The sequence below is a fragment of the Triturus cristatus genome, chromosome 4_1 (genome assembly GCF_964204655.1).
Source record: "Triturus cristatus chromosome 4_1, aTriCri1.1, whole genome shotgun sequence".
Classification (NCBI taxonomy): Eukaryota; Metazoa; Chordata; class Amphibia; order Caudata; family Salamandridae; genus Triturus; species Triturus cristatus.
Genome location: NC_140585.1, coordinates 1143800782 through 1143819761, shown reverse-complemented (window position 1 = coordinate 1143819761; position 18980 = coordinate 1143800782). Strand labels below are relative to the sequence as shown.

General features: G+C 40.9%; 1 protein-coding gene across 2 annotated transcripts in view; it reads right to left on the bottom strand.

Annotated features, from left to right (window-relative positions):
- ATP13A1 (ATPase 13A1) overlaps positions 1–18980 on the bottom strand; it is a 412373-nt gene that overhangs the window by 73701 nt on the left and 319692 nt on the right. For both annotated transcript variants that reach the window (XM_085654252.1, XM_085654251.1), the window contains exon 21: positions 17386–17500. In XM_085654252.1, the coding sequence (XP_085510378.1) occupies positions 17386–17500 (115 nt within the window). The remainder of the gene's footprint in view (positions 1–17385; positions 17501–18980) is intronic.

Here is an 18980-nt window from a genome sequence, read left to right as displayed (position 1 = left end):
TTAAGACAAGCCCACAACAAAACAAAGAAAATAAAGAAAGCAATGAATGCCAGTCTGCTCCATAAACCAAAAGAAATGTATCCAATTTTTTATCTCGTCTGTGCGAAACAACGGACGAGTCGACCCCACATCCAAATAGACTAGCTGAGTCACCTGATCTCACTGATGCTGCCAACAAGCCTATATTTCCACATTTAATAGAAGCATCAAATTCTCCAGTGCCAGGACAAGGTTTGGTACAACGACCCCCTCTAGGAAGCAGTGACCTGCAGATTGCAGTGCAAAATACGGTAAGAGGAAAGCGAGAAAATACAGCCTTACCGGAAGCGATCCCAATTAACATACAGCTTCTGGTACTTCCACGATTCTGTAATTGCGCAGGTCCATCTGATGCAGAAGATATCGGACCTGGAGACAGGAAGATTCAAGGCTCGCCGTGATCACCTATGAACGGTGGACATATAAAAAATGGAAAGCCTGTGGGTAACAACTACTCTGTCTCCTCTATGAAATTAATATTCATCCCACGGTATGCTTCAAGGGGTATTCATGATGTCTTGAATCGTGGTATTATTTTGAAACTGTTGAACTCAATCCCAGAGCTTAAGGATCATTCATCGGATGATTTAGATTCGGTCCAATTTAAACAAGATCTTAATAATCCCACTAAAGAGGTGTCCTGTAAAACCTGGCATTGTGAAGAGACCACTATTAAAATTTTAGAAAATGGTCCACAATTTGAGAAACGGGGCATCGAGTTGCATAAATGCAGTGACAATCAATATCCAAATTTATTAAATCCGAAGCAAGTGTCAAAAAGCCCTGCTTTGATAAATCCTATGACAATCGAAACATCCTGAGGCCATACCAGGGTTTTAAAAGGAGCCATAGGCCCTTTATTTAATCTTGCTCTGTCTTTTTGGATCAGAGTCACAAGCTGCAACTCAGGCTCACATGTCTGTGAGAGCTTAAGAAAAATCCAGTACTTAGAGATGATTGGGCTTGGGTTCCAAAAATTCTCACTAAAGGGAAGGCTGGAGTGCACAAATGATCCTTAAACAGCTTGACCAATGCAATTAAATCCTTTAATATTTGCTCATAGAATACTCATGGCCTAACAACCCTGATGGAGGACCAGGACACTAACTTTTATAAAGAACTTTAAAGTTCTACTGTTTCAGGAAACATGGAATATGAATAAAGTACCACTTATTGGAAATTATGAGCAGACAAACTTTGCATCCTGCTCGTCTGCCTATGGTCGCGCAAGAGGTGGGTTAACTACCCATATGTCATTGGTCCTGGCTCTCAAGCACCATGAAATTAACTTTCAGCTAGCATGGCTCCCATGTATTAAAATAGATTTTAAACAACCAATAATATTCATAAATGTTTATTAAAGTACAAAAAGTCCAGTTAAGACATCCCAATTTACAGCGCTCTGGGAAGTAGTCAAAATCTTGAGTTATCAATATCCAGCCACTATGTTAATCCTTTCAGGAGACTTTAACATGCATTTGCTCTCCAAAAACCGAGCCGACAAACCAAGCAGAGCTTTAATTCAGATGTGCCGTTCTCAGCTTAGAAAATATAATCTTGTGCGATTACAGGAAGACATACAAATTTATAGCAACATTCTATTATTAACTATACTATCATTTCAAAACGATCTTGCATCTGCTCTCTGTGATTATCAAGTGATCCCCAGAATAGAAAGCGACCATAATCCACAAATGTCGTCACTGGTACCATTGGTTCATTATTTGCCTGAGTCAAGGTCTATAGTAACCGGGTCAACCGCTTATAATCTAAAAAGGTTAGTGTGGGACTTGAAAAATCAGATGGAAATATGGGCATTTATAGAACGTGCAATTGCTACAGCGTTAACTGAGAAAAGCCAAGGGAAGTCAATGGTTGAAATCTGGCCTTGTTTTTGTGCTTCCCTGTTAGATCGCTTTCCTTCTACAATTAAATGAAGAAGATACACTACAAGGCCAAAAAGATCAGGATGGTTACAACTAGGTTACACCAGCAAAAAAGGAAACTTAATAAAGCAACACTAGCCATCTTCAAACAATCGAACTGTGTTCAAAAATCTTCAAAATTGTGCAATTTAAAACGCTTGAGAAGAACATACAAAAACGAAATATGGAAAGCCAAACATACATATCATGAAGGAATATGGACTAAGTTGCACTATGCCTGCAAAACGAAAAATCTGAAAGCATTCTGGAGGTCTAATAAATAATCTTGACTACGGTAGTAGAAGAGCAAACCGTGCTAACATTAATGAATCATGCTGGGCATCCTTCATTCTCAACTTATATGGGGCCTCTTCAGACACAGCTTTGAGTAATAACATCAACCATCATATGTCAAGTCCGCTCAGCAACGGAAATAGCGGAAAGAACCAAACTGATCATCATAATGAAGCCAAATTACTAGTTATGGAGACATGGCAAGTAGATCAAGTCAAAACGGCAATAAACAAGATTAGATCAAATGGTGCGCCAGGCCCAAACGGGATCCCGAACTCAGTCTTCAAGGCAAACATTGATCTTTGGTCAGAAATCCTGACACCTTTGTTCAATGGCATTGTAAAATCTAAATTGGTTACTGAATCATTGGAGAGAAGCATAATCCAGCCAATTTATAAAAGTGGTCCACAAGACAATCCAGCTAATTATCTGCTGATTGTCCTAACAGATGTGGAGGCAAAAGTCTTCTCAAGTGGTCTGCTCAATGATTTGGAAGAATGGGCCGCTAAAATAGAAATTATACCAATATTCCAAACTAGTTTTAAAAGGGGCGAGGCAACGACTACGAACTTGACCTTAATGACTTTATTGGCTGAAAGAGCAAAGTATAAAAGGCAAAAGTTATATATCTGTTTTGTTGATCTTAAGGCCCCTTTTGATTCCGTCCCCCGTAATTTACTTTGGGCGAAGCTATCTGCATGGGGCATCCCAAACCAACTGTTAGACAAGATTATATTGCTATACTCCAATACGATGGTCCAGGTTAAAGTGGGAGATGGTAGTTGTACAACTTGCCGATTTGAAATGCATAGTGGTCTTAAACAAGGTTGTATCTTAGCCCCATGTCTTTTTTATCTTTTTATGGGTGATTTACCATCACATTTGAAAAAGGTTAATGCTCATTCGCTAAACTTTGCTTTATATAAAATATTTGCAGTATGCAGACGATACCATATTGTTAAGTCACACTGCTATAGGTCTACGAAGACTAATGGATTTATTTACATATTAGCCAATGGTTTATTGATGAACACCAAAAAAACTAAAATAATGGCGATTGGTTTCAACCAAATCAGACATGAGAGTATGGAATATTAATTACCTAAATTTTGAAACTGTTAAATTTTATAAATATATTTGGGTATTACATTTGACAACAGGTTGTCTTTTAAACAGCATTTTCTTAACTTAAAAGTGAAAGCTATGGCGTTGTCTTTTGCTTTTAGAAAGCGGAGAAACCCATTGGCATGTCCGAACCACGAGCATTTACTCCAGTTAATGAAAGCAAAGTTGAATCCCTCCCTGGCCTATGGGTCAGTGATTTTTCAAGGTAAAGACTCGAAAATTTTTAATATTCTACAAATAAAAGTTTTTAAATTGATCTTCAGGGTTCCAAAGAATATCGAACACACCAGTGTCAGATTGGGATTTGGTTTGAGAAGACAAACTTTAATAAGACAATCTGCATTTTTAAAATCTTTATATTCTTTCTTTTGTTCTGACCCAGGCTCACTTGCGAAACATTGCTAGCAGGAAATAATGAGGTATGAGCACACTAAGGGTTGGAGATTTTATTTAACGGAGAGCCTGAACAATTTTAAGTCTCAGCCCTTTGAACATGGCTTTATTTCTAGCTACATCTTCAGACGGACACAAAATCAATCAGCTCATTCCTGTCAACTCTATTGGACAAGGATAAGTTCGCTAAAAAAATGCATGCTTGGTCAGTTATTAACTCACTTACTAAATTGGAGCCACAATTCTATCTTATTTCCCATTTAAAACCATTTACAAGAGATGCATATTTGCTGCTACGATTTGAGAGATATCCACAAAGGATTGAACTCCCTCATGGGCACAAAATTGGCCCACAATCAGCTGTAGGTTATGTGGTTTTTCATAATGAATCACTATTGCATATTGTATCCATTTGTCCTCAACTGTTAGAAGAGAGGAAAGCCCTATTAAAATCCATTATTAAAGAAAACGGGGTGAGAACATGTAGCCAAGCAATTACAACTGGTCTCTGTTGGAAATCGTCTAGTTTCACTACACAGTTTGTAAAGTTTATTCTTATTGCAGACAAAAAGCTAACCTAAGGGTGTGTCACCTGATAATAGGAGTAGTTTGTGATAACTAATAATCGTTTTTTTCCCCAATGATGCAGTCAGTCCCAAAGATACTGATTGTAAATTGTATCTCCATAATTTGAACTTGAACTTGCCCTATATGGCTCAGAAATTGAAATCTTACAAGGTGTTAATTGCCTGCAGTAATTGGGTATAATCCTAATCATGAATTACTTGTTTGTTTGGTGGAGGTTCTTTTGTGAGGAAGATGTTACCCTTTTAAATTATTTATATAGAATGTTGTTTGATGCAAGAAAGTTTTCTTTGAAAGGAACTGCACAGTGGCACTTTAACAATGGCCCTTTTACTATGGCCCTTTAATCTGTGAATTTTAAAAAAGGGGTAGTGTAGGCAGTTTCCCTAAGAAGATTTAAAATAAAAAAATAAAAAAAAAAAATTATATATATATATATGTAATGTAGCGTTGTCTCGCGATCCGTGTGAAACATCCGATTCTTAATACTAAAAAAAGAATGTCAATCTTGAAAAGGTTGGCATTTTTGCAATGATTACATATAAAGGCACTTTAGAAATTGCACTTTAACCTAGGGTTATAAAAAAAAAAATTAATTATCGTGTTGATTGTTTTTTGGAAGATTCAATTCATGCTCAAAAGTGTTGTTACAACATGGTGTGACCACAGAATTTAACCCCTTCAGTGCCACGCCCTTTCCCCCTCCTGTGCCGGGCGTTGCACTAGTGGGTGGGCTTCATGACGAGATAGTCTCGTCATGGGCACAGCGCAACCGTGCTCCATGACGAGACTATCTCGTCATGGGCACTGAAGAGGTTAAATATAATTAGGGCTCCCAGTTTTATGGAATTTTCTTTTTTGACATTTCCGTGTGTATTTATCCATATTTATTTTTTGTCAACTTTATCTGTATTTATCCATATTTATTATGGGGTTTGTAAAAAAAGATAAAGCTGAAACTGGTATATTTCCACATTTACCCAATATATATACAGTCATGCTTGCATGACTTCCAGGTTTCAGTGATATGAACATTCGCAGAAGATAAATCAATGCACTTGTATGAAAATATGTACATTTTGGCATCAGCCTTGTGCATAGCTACTCCGTGGCGGCTCCCCCATTAGGGCGTTGCCCCACTGCTTTCTCGCGGTGCGAGAAGGCAGAAACATAAATGGTAAAAACGACCATTATGTTTCTGCCTTCTCGCATTGCGAGAAAGCAGAAGTGCCTCTGTGCTTGGTTGGGGGCGGAGGGTTGGCGGTCGTGCTCGAGGGCAGGGGGGGGAGGGGGGGGGGAGTGGCTTACCCACTGTTGTAGATACTGTTTGGCCGTCGGCCCTGAGCCGACCAAACAGTCAGTACCCACAACAGTGTGGGTAAGCCACTCCCCCCTGCCCTCGCGTAGGACCGCCCACACACACTATTTCTCTATGCAGAGAAAATGTCCCGGCTGGGGCGCTCTCCTGCTGCGCCTGCGCAACGATTGACTTGCGATGAGGAGGAAGCTGCCTGCTGGCTACTTCCTGTTCCTGCAGCAGGAACACGTGGACCCAACCGCCGCTGCACCAGTACAGCGTGACCGGCCAGGAGCTGAGGCGGTGAGGTACCCAACACTCAGGTACGTATTTTATTTTTAATTGTTTTAATCCCCACCCGCGGCCCCCACCCCCTCCCTCGAGCATGCCGGCAACACATCTCCAAAACAGAGGTGATCTGTGGTCTAAAGCATTTATGTCATAACTCGCTGTTGGACTCTATGATCACATGTTCAAATACTAACTTCCCCACTTAGCCTTTCATTTTTCGAAGGTCGATAAAATAAATACAGTTGCGTTGGATAACAATAACATCCGCCTTTCCACATTAAGATACCCATCGGTGAAAGTGGTTTACCTATGCATACGTATTATATACCTTGTTTTATTGACGACTACATCACAACTGTAGGTACCTATGTCTGCATTTCATTCATGAACCCTAAGCTTCCCTTCTAATAGGATGAGTAACGCTGTCTTTGTCGCAGGACCTCTCAGCTCCAACAAGTTTCTTGCCCATGTTTATGAAGCTACGAGTTTCAGACTGTTGAAGTTATGTACTCCGTGTTTGGAGTAAAGACATTTCGTGTTACTTCAGTTCACTCTTATCTGCCTCATCACTCAACTGCCAAGAAAAGCCTGCGTGTTAGCCGTCAGTAAGAGCGGTCTGAACGTCCCCAGTTGTGTTACATTACATGCGTGTCTGGCGAGATCATTCCTCGTAGTATTACAGAATGCCTCAGACTGCTCAGGTAAAATGTCTCCTTGTATTGGTCTGCATAGATCTTTCATGGGTTTGAATGTTCTCTCTTTAATTTGTTTTTATTAGTGACTTGTTCTCAGTCTTTCTTCCGACTTGACTCTCACGCTTCTACAATGTGGTGTTTCGTTCCCTGTTTTGATTCATAATTGTCAGTTGTATTGCTTCAGATTTCCCTGTTATCTTATGTGAGCAGTTGCTTTTAATCGGCACTTCGCAGTCCCTTTAAGTGGTGACGGAAAGACACTTACAGAGAAAAGGGAAGTTGTTCTGAAAACCATTCCCAGGGGGTAGTGGTGACCCCGCTTCAGCACTTATCCCTGTAGTGTCAAAGCACCGGTAGGAAGTGGGTGAGAGCGTCTGGGCTTTGATTGACATTTCATCGTCACTGCCAAAGAACACATTTCCACCTGCTAACATAGCTAGGACAAACTTTTGTGAAATGAGATTTTGAATTGGCAGTTGCTAGTGAGGAGCCGGAACGGCTGGGGCAGTGTTAAGATTGTGTCCTATAAAGCTATTGGGTTTTATGTCAGAACACCAGGAAAGAAATCAATTTATCAGCCTTCTGGCTTCCTGGCATGTTCAGCACAGGGTGAGGCCCTGTGTTTTGGAAGTGGTCTGAAATTTGTCCTGGCATACAGGGATAGTGTTGGTATCATAACTGGGAACATCACCCAAGCCCACCTGTCCCTGGCATTGATTTACTTGTTGCAACCGGAGCAGCCTGTAGAGAACTGCAAAGAATATTCTGTGAAATTAGTCTTGTTTACGGGGGATGTATAGGTGATCATGCCATTTTGGGCATGCTGTCGCAAATATATTACTAAAGGATTGTGTGCAAATATATTACTAAAGGATTGTGTGCAAATATATTACTAAAGGATGGTGTGCAAATATATTGCTAAAGGATGGTGTGCAAATATATTACTAAAGGATGGTGTGCAAATATATTACTAAAGGATGGTGCAGTAGCACACTGCCATTCACATAATGCACATTGTCACTGTAATGGACATTACATTTTAACAACCATGCACTTCTACTAATAATTTTATAAAGCAATGATTTGCCCTAAAACTCTCCAGAACCTCCCTTATGCTAGTCAGGCTACCTCGCTTAGCTGGCAACATAACACTCAGCCACGACTTTTACGCCCTACCACTTTCAAATGTCACCAGCCGCCACTGTAGCTACTGCTGTTTAAGCCTCTAAACTAAAATTCCTTTCTTTAGGTCTTGCCTAGCGAACGCAGCGCATGCGCTGCATCGCTTGGCGAGACTATTGTTGTGGCTTTGGTGAGCGAAGGGAGACAAACCATGTGCGCGCACGGACAGGCAATGTGCGCGCGCATGGCGTCTCCTCTCTGGCTCCCACCGTGCGCTTTAGATGTGCGCTCCCGGACAGGCGATAAGTACGCGCATGGCATCTCCCGTGCTCGCTGCGTCTGAGCAGAACGCTTTCACTCTCCCGGCGTCAGCTTGTTAGTTTCATGTCCTTGTTTCAGTTCTGCCTTTAGCTTTCGCTTGTGTTCCATGACAGGAGTCCAATATGTTCCCTTGCTGCTCGGCTTCCTGGAGCGGATTTTAAGGATATTATTTTTCAGCTGCCCGGCAGTGACCTTCCGGAATCGATTCCGAGCTGGTGTCAGCTCCTAATTGTTCCCTGCATTGGGGATGTGTCTTTACATTGTTGACTTGTTTGAGGTTATACCGCGACCCTTGAATCATATATCCTTCCTTTCTACCCTCAGCAGGGTCACCGGGCGACACATTAAGGATGTCAATGCGCTGATGAACTCTTTGCGTCGAGCAGGCTACCGTACACGCGACCGCTGCATGCGTTGAAAGAACACAGTACGTGTTTCGTGCAAGTTCCAAAAATCTTCACTAAAACGTCACACTGCATTTTTTTTTTGTAAAACCTTGCTATTCCTGCTGTGCTCTTTTCACGCATGTTTCTTGTTTCTATTAATGCTTTTGAACAAATAAAAAAAAGTTTTGTCAGCAAAAATGCAATTGCTTCGTTCAGTTGACCCTCCTTAGAGTTTTCGTACACTCAGATTTCAGACAACCCTGCAGGATTCTACAAACCCGAGGGCAGATCAATTCACACAAGCCCCAGGAGCAAAGGAAATGCAGAAAACTAACATCAGCAATTTTTTAATTGGGCTCCACAGAGTTACGACAAGAAGCTTCAAATTTGATTGTTATTAAATCTAAATACACTTTACATAAACTTAGGTAAAATGTGAAGGTTTAGACGGATGAACCATATTATTCTGCATATATGATAAACTGACGTTTTGCAAAATGTGTATATAAATATTTAAAAGAAGGTAACACAGTATGGTGGTCTTCCAGTTGTCAGGGTTGTGATATGGTGGTCAAGATTGCAAACATTTTCTAATTGCTTAAATCAAATAAAGTATTCCTTTCAAAATAAAAGTTCTTTTTGAAGGCTCAATGCCTCGTTAGAAGCGCTGGGGAAATATCGCGTGCAAAACTACATATAGGGAAATTAAATGCTGTTTCTGTACAATACTGGGTCGGTTCTGTGACGCAATTCAAAGTTTTCAGCTGGGTGATAGAAAATAAAATCCAGTAATGAATGCCCTTTTTGACCTTTATTACTGCACTATATACCATTTACCAAGTCCCTTTGGTCATACAAATTCCTATATGTAATAAATGTGAAGCGTGATCTGCATTACCCATTTGTCTTCTAGTTACTTGAACCAGCTTTAGTGGGTAAAAGACATTCATCTTTGTAACAAAATGCCATCACAGTATTTATATTATGTTACAACCTCTGTGAATGGCCATTAGTGGCTCAAGCTTCAAAAAGACACATACAGCATGCCACAAAAAGGAAGGAGGCTGGAGACCCGAGCCGAAAGCTCTTTCCATCTGTGACTGGCTAGACCTGTTCCTTTCGGTAGAAGGTATCTCATATACTGTACTAGAAGTAGTGCCAGGAACATGGGCTTGAAACACTCTAAAGGGGACTAGACTGAACTAGTTTGAGTGCTGTTGGAGGGAAAGCTAGGTGTTCCCATGTACAAAGATGTCCCTAGCCATCTTGGATGTTAGTCCACTAGGGACTATGGGAGATTTGTCAGAAGGCAAAAAGTTTACATTGCAATGTGGGACTAATTTTGGATCACCTACCAATGTATAACAGTTTCCTTTTTAAAAACATTTGTTTGACACACCTATCAGTTGCAAAGAGTCCTTCTAACATTTGACATGGGAACTCGGAGTTTGTGCCACCCCTGGGTAGAACCTGGGCTTGAATACAGAACTACGAGAGCCAGGTTTGTGGCTAGCATCCCAGGAATACTTGGCCCTGCATATGTTGCGAAGGCTGCTTACTGGACAGGCCGCCTTCAGGGACTGAAAAGCCTCTGGAACCAGACATAAGTGCTCATCAGAAAATCCTTGAACTAAGAAGACCGAGCTTGGTAGAACCAGTTATTCAGAAGAAGCACCTAAGCTGGGTTTCGGTTAAACTGCTGTAACCCTTTGGAATCAGCATTAATTTCCACATCAAGCCCAGGACAATTTTGAAACTCCTGTCGTTGAACCAGCACCATGATTCGGCCTCAGAAAAGCGTCTTCACTTAGTTGTCCTACCACAGACATATTGGCCGCTCACAGAACCTCAAGCTTCAAGTTCACCATCTTTGAATTTAGAGCTACAGACGGATGCTTTGTTACAAGTGGCCAGTAAAATCCAATGGGCCCGGGTAATGGGAGCCCAAATCTGTGTGTGAAACTCCAGGGGAAACAAGGGGACATCGGAATAGAAACAGTCTGTTCCCTGGAAATCCAGAGTGGAGTAAACAAGCATTTGCAATGCAATATGTCTTGCAACTGAGTTTTGGAGCTATTGGTATTGTAAATGACAATGCCTTTAATTTATGTTGTACACAACAAAACATAAATAAAAGGCATTGTCATTTACAATGGAAATAGTTTAAACTTGCGTAAATGCGAGACCAATTTCATTGCAAATGCTTGTTAACCTCCTTACCTATCAATTCACACAGTTATTGGCCTGGCAGTCATGGCAAAGTGTATTTAGAATCACTCAAAAAACACCCAATTTCTATTTTTATCCACATTTAAAAATAAATACAGACACGAAAATAAATGGTTTTCTGGCTGTATTTATCTGTAAATATCAGTAAAAATGGAAAACAGGGAGCCATAAATAGAATGTATCTCCAATATTATTTTACACTTTGCAATGTACAGTGTGTTTTTGTTGCTGGAAGAGAATATAATTGATTGATCAAATCATTACAAGTATGTCCCATGCATAATTTAATATGTTTTATACTCCGTGTTAGATTTGGGGGTCTTTAGTTGGCATAGGTAGGTACCTGTGACAAATAGGGACCGCGTCTAGTCAGGGTAAGGGGCTACACTCCTAAAATAACCCCTGCTCACCCCCTTGGTAGCTTGACACGAGCAGACAGGCTTATCTCAGAGGCAGTGTATAAAGCATTTGTGAACACATACAGTAATACAGTGACAACACTACAAATGGACACCACACAGGTTGTATTATAAAAATAAGTATTTTATATAGACTTAACACAAGACCAAACGACAAAAATCCAAAATACTGTACTCAAAAATAGTCTCTCAAATGTTATAAAATAGCTCAGTTCTCTTAAGTTGTAAATGCGACACTTTACTCTCAATGTACCTTAGATGCGTAGCGCAAAGAAAACAAAAGGATTGCAGGGAAGGTGATGCGTCGATTCCTTACACACAGGGGAGTGGATGCGTAGGTTTCTTACTGTTGCGCAGGGGAGTTGATGCTCGTTTCCTTACTGTGTGGGGAGTCGATGTGTCGGTTTCTTACTCTTCTCCGGTGCGATGCGACATAATGGCGTCTTGGTTGCGATGCGTGCACGCCCGACGGCCGTGCGACGACTCGATCTTTGGAGCCGCGACAGGCCCTGCGACGCGCTTCTCCGGTGATGCGAGACTGACCTCTGTGGCAGCGTCCCGCTTCTCCGGCGATGCGCCTTGCATCGACGATGCGATGACGACAGCGGCAGCTCGCTTCCTTGGCAATGCGATGACAGCAGCTGCGACATGCTTCTCGTTGTTGCTTCCAGCTCCCAGCGACACGCAGTCTCTCAGAAGGCCCAGCACAACAGCAGGCACTTCAATTCCCAGCAAGGGAATTCAGGGGGGAGCTGGTTGGTGAAGTCTTGTATCCCTGAGACTTCAGGCAGGAGGCAAGCTCTAGTTCAATCCCTTGGAGATTCTTCTTCAAAGTTGATAAAAAACACTCAGTCCTTTTTTCCTCTCTTTGGTAATGAAGCAACCCCCAAACACACAGCACAGGGGTAGTCTCCTCCTTCAGCTTCCTGGTTCTTCTCCTCAGCAAAGGTTTGTCTCGATTCCCAGAAGTGATCTAAAGTTCTTGGGTCTGGGTTCCAATATTTATACTCCTTTTCTCTTTGTTCTCTGAAGGCAGAGAGGCCTTTGCCTAGTCCAGACCAGTTCTGGTCAGTCCTGGAGCACTTTGGCATGTCTTCTACTTACCTTTCACAGTGCAGGGCAGGGATATCAAACACCACAGGAGGTGAAGCCAGCATTGTGGAGGGAAGGCCCAGCCCTATTCAGGTCCCAGGTGCAACCCCTCCCACCCATCTAGGTGCAGATCTCTCTATTCAGCCTTGTGCTGCCTCACCCTGTCTCCTGGAATCCCCCAGCCCCTGTCACTCAAACTCCAGACAAGGAATACATAGCCTAGCAGAGGCAGGTTAGGATGGTTAGACAAGAAAATGCCTACTTTCTAAAAGTGATTTGCAGCTAGAATGCACTCAAAAGATACTGATTAAAACAATTAAACCACTTGTACAAAATTGAATGAGAATAATGTGTGCACCAGGTAAGGGGCTCTGCGGGCCACTTGATTCGAAATGAAAAGAAAAGAACCCAGAGGTGTATCCAGGAATGCCTAGTGCACTACAAACAAGTCACTGAAAAGCGTACTCAAGGTTATCAAAGCCAATTATTTATAATGTTAAATGTCTCTTATTATAAACAAGAGTTGACCAAATGTATAACGATGAATCCAAAGTTGCAAATGAAATCTTCAAACTGAAAGTTTTCCCGCCGCACAGGTATGATCACCATTACAATTTTTTCTGTCTACAACACTTACGAATAACGTACGGTCCCCTTTTGTAGGCAACTGTCGTCTTCCAATATTCAGTCCGTTTTTTCAGCCCTTTTGCTCACTATTCTCATTTCTATTGTTACGGTTTCCTGTTCTAATGGTAATGACGCATTGACTAATTTTGCATAGCAGGCGCATCTCGAATGGCAGTACGTCTTTGCGTTCTCGCCGCTGCTGGTGAGTTTAACAGCTAAGTGCGTTCGACATTTTTGCTACCTCATGTTCTTTTATAGACTCCGGTTTTTCCCAATATTTTTTCAGGATGTTGACTTTTAAGACGTTAAACCATCGATTGTGTGATAACGTCTCGAACCTACGAGGTAGGCATTGGCGCTTGATTATTTTTGTCATCACTTTATTGTCCTTCAAACTACATTCAAAGTATTCTGGTTCTTCACAGATTTTCCTAGTTTGCGTCGGCTTTCAATTTGCTCGGAGTGGATTTACTCGAGCACAAGAGGTACGCTGTCTCTGTCACGTTCATTTTCTCACCGGTTTCATTCGGTTTCCATCACAGCGTTCGGTTATTTTTTTCATTCGTATTTTATCTCATTCGTATTGTTTTCTATTCATGGGCACTTGTGTACTCAGGTTTCCGGTGTCTTTCACTTTCTTTCTTGATTTTAGCACATTTTTCATGTCTGCACTAGTTTCGAGGTCATTATCATGACATAGTATGAATCACAATGATCGATTCTTCTTCACCCCTCCCCTGAGCCCTGATGTTGTTTGATGTTTCTCATGTTTTCTTACATGATTTTGGCATTGACTTCAGTTTATTACTAAAATTGCAGATTCCCCTTACGAAGGGCTTATGTAAAAGCCCGAAATGCATTGGGATATGTGAAGTTTATGTAAATACGCTGTTTTTCACGCTGAATTGTTTGCAACCCTGCATTATACTTTCATCTGCAACAATCAAGAATAAAAGCAGATCCTTAATAACTTTCAGTTTGTAAATTTGCAACTTTGGATTCATCGTTATACATTTGGTCAACTATTTATAATAAGAGACATTTAACATTATAAATAATTGGTTTTGAGAACCTTGAGTACACTTTTCAGTGACTTGTTTGTAGTGCACTAGGCATTCCTGGATACGCCTGGATTCTTTTCTTACTTTCTAAAAGTGGCATTTTCAATCACAGAACGTTAAAACCAACTTTACTAAAAGATGTATTTTATCATTCTGAGTTCAGGCATACTAAACTCGAAATTCTATCATGTTCCCTGAGTCAGTTAGGATTAAAAAAATGTAATAATCAAACCACCCATTCTGGCCTATGGAGAACAGGTAGCCTTGCAATAGTGAAAAACGAAAATGGCTTTAATTCACTATCAGAATCTAACGCCTCTCTTTAACCAGATATATGCTCAGTCCAAAGTCCCAGATTCATGGAAAGGGAATATAATCCACCCAATACAGGGAGATCATCGCGATCCTTTGAATTATAGGTTGATATCCTTAATTGATGTAGAGGCAAAACTTTATGCTTCGTGCCTCCTGGTACAACTGCAAGACTGGATGGACAATAAGAACATAATTCCTAAGTTCCAAACAGGCTTTAGGCAAGCGATGGGCACAATAACAAACCTGGCAATCCTGTCACTGTTAACAGAAAAAGCTTTAAAAAAAGAGAACAAGGCTGTATGCATGTTTTGTCGACAAAAATCGGCTTTTGATTGAGTGAGTAGCGAGCGTCTTTGGTTAAAATTAAAGGCATGGGATCTGCCGAGCCAACTACTAAAAGCAATAATTGCCTTGTACATTGACACCTGGGCAAGAGTGAAATTAGGCGACGGATGCAGAACAACTCCGAGCATTGACACGCACCAAGGTTTGAAGCAAGGTTGCGTGCTAGCACCAAGCCTATTTAACCTGTTTCTCTCGGATATTAGCAAAAACATGGAGGCAGCCAACTGTCACCCGCCGAAAATGGCTAATAATCTGATCACCGTGTTACAATACGAGGACGACATAGTTGTACTAAGTCAAACTCCGATAGGTCTACAAAGAGCGATAAATAACCTAGTATCTTACTTGGACCAGGAAAACTTGGAACTAAACAAAGCAAAAACAAATGTCGTTCGCCTAGTGGACCCTAAAAATACCAAATTCAAATGGTCGGTGAAAGGGGCAACGGTTGAAGAGCAAGGGTCATATAAATATCTTGGAATAATAAAAGGGCGGGGCATAACACATAAAGAGCATATACTGGCTATAAAAGCCAAAGCACAATCACTAATTTTTGCATATAGACTGCTAAAAACAAAATTGGATTGCCCGAATTACAACCAACTTTTAAAAGTGATGGCGGCACAAATCTTGCCTACCTTGTCATACGGGTTAGTCACCTGGTGTGGCAAGGAGGCTGTCCTATTAAATAATCTCCAGACAAAGATTTATAAGGCCGTTTTCAACCTGCCAAATTCTGCCTCTCCGTCGCAAGTTCAGCTTGAGTTTGGTCTTCAAAACCAGAAATTTCGGAGCATGAGCGGCTTCGTAAAATTATGCAAAAAATTTCGTTCAGCGGAACCAAATAATATGGATAGCCTATGCTGGGAAGAAATTAAGTACCAGGTGGACCACGAAATAACGAGTTCATGGGGAAGTTATTTGAAAACATGTTTGGCCGACCTGGGAGTACAAACAGCATGGGAAACTAGGGCAGACAAAGCAAGTATTAGTAAAGCGGTCAACGACGCAGCAAAAAGAGAATCCTTCTTGGAAGACAAAAATATAATTGCCAAACGTCGGCACGGGTGGACAGTCATCTCTTCTTATAAACTACTAAAACCGCAAGCATATTTATTCTCTCATTTCAGCCGGCACATAAAAAAGAGCTACACAGACTTTCGGATGGGCCAACATGACTCAAAAGATCTACAGCCGTCCTGGAAACATCACATACAACCTGCGCAGTGCCGACTGTGTGGACACACCAAGGAATCCTTAATTCATCTATTATGTGTGTGCCCAGCAGTTATGTTCCTGAGGAAACGGTATTTAAAACCAATTTTTAACAAACTGAATATCCGCACGTGCAGGCAAGCCGTGATATGCTGGTTGGATGGCTCCTCCACAATTTTGGCCTACCGGGGAGTAAAATACCTGGTAGAGGTAAGAAAATTATTACGACAAGTCGACCAGGAGGAAGCAGAGAAGAATGACCACCCAGTTTTTAGCCTCAAGGCGCCATGTGTGAATATGGATAGAATGTAAAAAACAAAAAAAAAAAAAAAAAAAAAAAAAAAAGATTAAGAGTTTTAGTAAGTAGGCGCACAGAAGCTGGACTAGATTTAAAAAGTTACCACTGTAATTATAACAAGTATGTGATGGCTAAACATACGTTTTTAAACCATATAACCAATGAGATATCACAAATGTTGATTTTAATGCTTGGTTTTTAAATTGCGATTGTAATGACATTAATTTTATAACTTTTTTTGTACAAATTGTAAAGATTTTAATTAATCATACAATACATTTTGAACTGAACACTATCAGGACATGCCACACACATCAGGGCATGTCCTACCTTTTACCTACAATGCACCCTGCCCTTGGGCCTACCATAGTGGTGACTAATATGTATAAAAGGGAAGGTTTAGGGACTGGCAAGTGGGTGCACTTGCCCAGTCAGCATGGCAGTACCGGACTGTACACAGGCTCTGCAATGGCAGACCTGAGACACACTTTACAAGCTGCTTCGGTGGGTGGCACAATCAGTGCTGCAAGCCTACCAGCAGCATTGGTTACAAGCCCTGGGCACACGCAGTGCACTGTACTAGGGTCTGACAAATAAACCAACCAAGCCAATCATGGAGTCACTAATCCATACATCAATTTACCATAGGGAGAGCATATGCACTCTAGCACTGATCAGCAGTGGTAAAGTGCCCAGGGTCATAAAACTAACAAAAACAGGTCAGAGAAAATTCAGGAGGGAAGCAAAAAGTTCAGGGATGACCCTGCAAAAAGGGCCAAGTCCAACACTCAGTTTGTAATGATTTTTATAAATCAACAATAACATTTTCATTCATTCACTGATCTTAAAAAAACAGCAGTTTTCTACCCAGAAATGAATAAAAAGCACTGCAGCACCTCATCTAGCAAAGAATGGTTAGGAAGCAAGAAAATCCAAAGTATAAAATTGCTCTTGATGCTGGAAGCAGAGCTCCAGAGGATTCCCTCACGCTAAACATGCAGTAGAAGATCTGGCAGTTAGAAACCTTTGGGAGTAATAGAGAATCTCTTGCTATCACTTCCCAGAGTTTGGGTCATATAATAGGATGGCGAGACTACCTATAGCATAAAACAGTTTTGAATTTTACAGAGTATTTTTACACACTGCTGTGTTAGCATAGACATTACAATCTAAAGAAAAATCATATCCGTTAAATAAAATACACACTCCAAGGTTTCAGAAAGTTCAGATCTTCTAACATTGATTAACAAGTTCAGAGCAGCAACAAATAAAAGGAATAACATGTAATTTCATTTTTAAAATTGTACTCACTACATTGAATAGATGAGAGCTTTGATGTAAAAGGAGCTGCAATGCTGGCATCACCTAACTTCACAACTGACACTTGATCTTCTTCCAAATCTTTCAAAACCTGGTTGATTCTTTCCTAGCAAGCAAACTTTGAATTAGGTTTGTTTATATATACACACTTCAAAGCAAAGAATGTCATCAGTATAGCGATGCATTATGCAAGGACGTCCTTAAACAAGAGTCATATGGGGGTTTAATGTGGAAAGAATAAGAAAATACTGCATCTTGAACGCTATTTTCCAAAGATTTGAATTTTTTTTGTTTAGGTAACTAACCATTCATTAGCTATTAATGCAGCAAAGACTGACTGAAATTAACTGAGGCATCAAACTGACATTCACAATATTAATCATTTACTTTGCAACACATTCAGCATGTGCCAGGCAAACAAATTGTATAGTATATTTTAATTGATTGGCTCATAAGGTTGAATAAAACTGTTAAAACATGGCTTATTGCTAGAACAGGCCTGTTTGTTGCACTACTGCATGCACGATGTTAGGTATCCCAGAAGAACAAGATGTTTAGCTTTGGTAAGCTTTTAGGCGCATACTCTATCCAACCACAGATTTTTCAATTTCAGAATACTCCTAGACAATGCAGATTTTCATCAGGAACTGCTCCTTTATGTTGGCAGGTGGCACAGTTAAGACCCTGCAACAGCCTTGCACCAGCCCATAAGTGACGGCAAAGAGCTGCATATAGGAGCCACCCCACATGCGGACATCAGTTTTGCTTTGCACTACTGTGTGCCCTCAGGCTCGGATCATTTATGACAAACTGAAGATGACGACATGCCTTTTTTTTGTTGCAGGTAGAAGAGTTCACTCCATAGAACAGGGGGGGGGGGGTGTAGTGAATGAGCCACTTTTGTGGTCTGACACCCTGTGATGACCCTCAACCACCATCATTTTAACTGATTTTAGTGTGTTATGTTAGCCTAGCCTTAATGTAGGATGGTTTTGCATATGCCTGCTTCTCTTCTGTTCAATAATCTTGCTGTCTTTCAGTAGAATAGTCTTGCCAAGAATAAAGGGTGGTGGGACTGGTTTTTTGGGTGGCTACCAGATTTTGGTATGCTACGTTCTATCTTGGTTGGTGCACTCTTAGCTATTTGTTTTTTAGTTGCATTATGTTGTTGCATTCAATGTGTGTAGTCTATACGTTCCAGAGATGGTTTGCATATGGTTTAAAGTTTTTGTATGTTTGATGGTGTTGGACGATGGTCATGGGTGGAATGTAATGAATGTGCCATTTATGTGGATAAATAGCCTGATAATGACCATCGCCCATCACCATCTCAGTCTTATTTAGCATATTATAACATAATATAGTGATGTGTAGGCCTGCCTAGTAAGAATAAGCTACGAGATAGGGCTTGCTTAACGGCAGTGCTTGCTTTGGCCTGATCTTATGTCATCTTGCATACTAATTTTGCTCTTTTGCGTGAATAGAGGCTTATGCTTGAGTGACTCAATTTTCTGAGCCGTCGCCATTTTCTGAACTTCACTAGGTGAGAAGGGCATGTTTTCCTTTTCACTTGTTTTTCACACTTT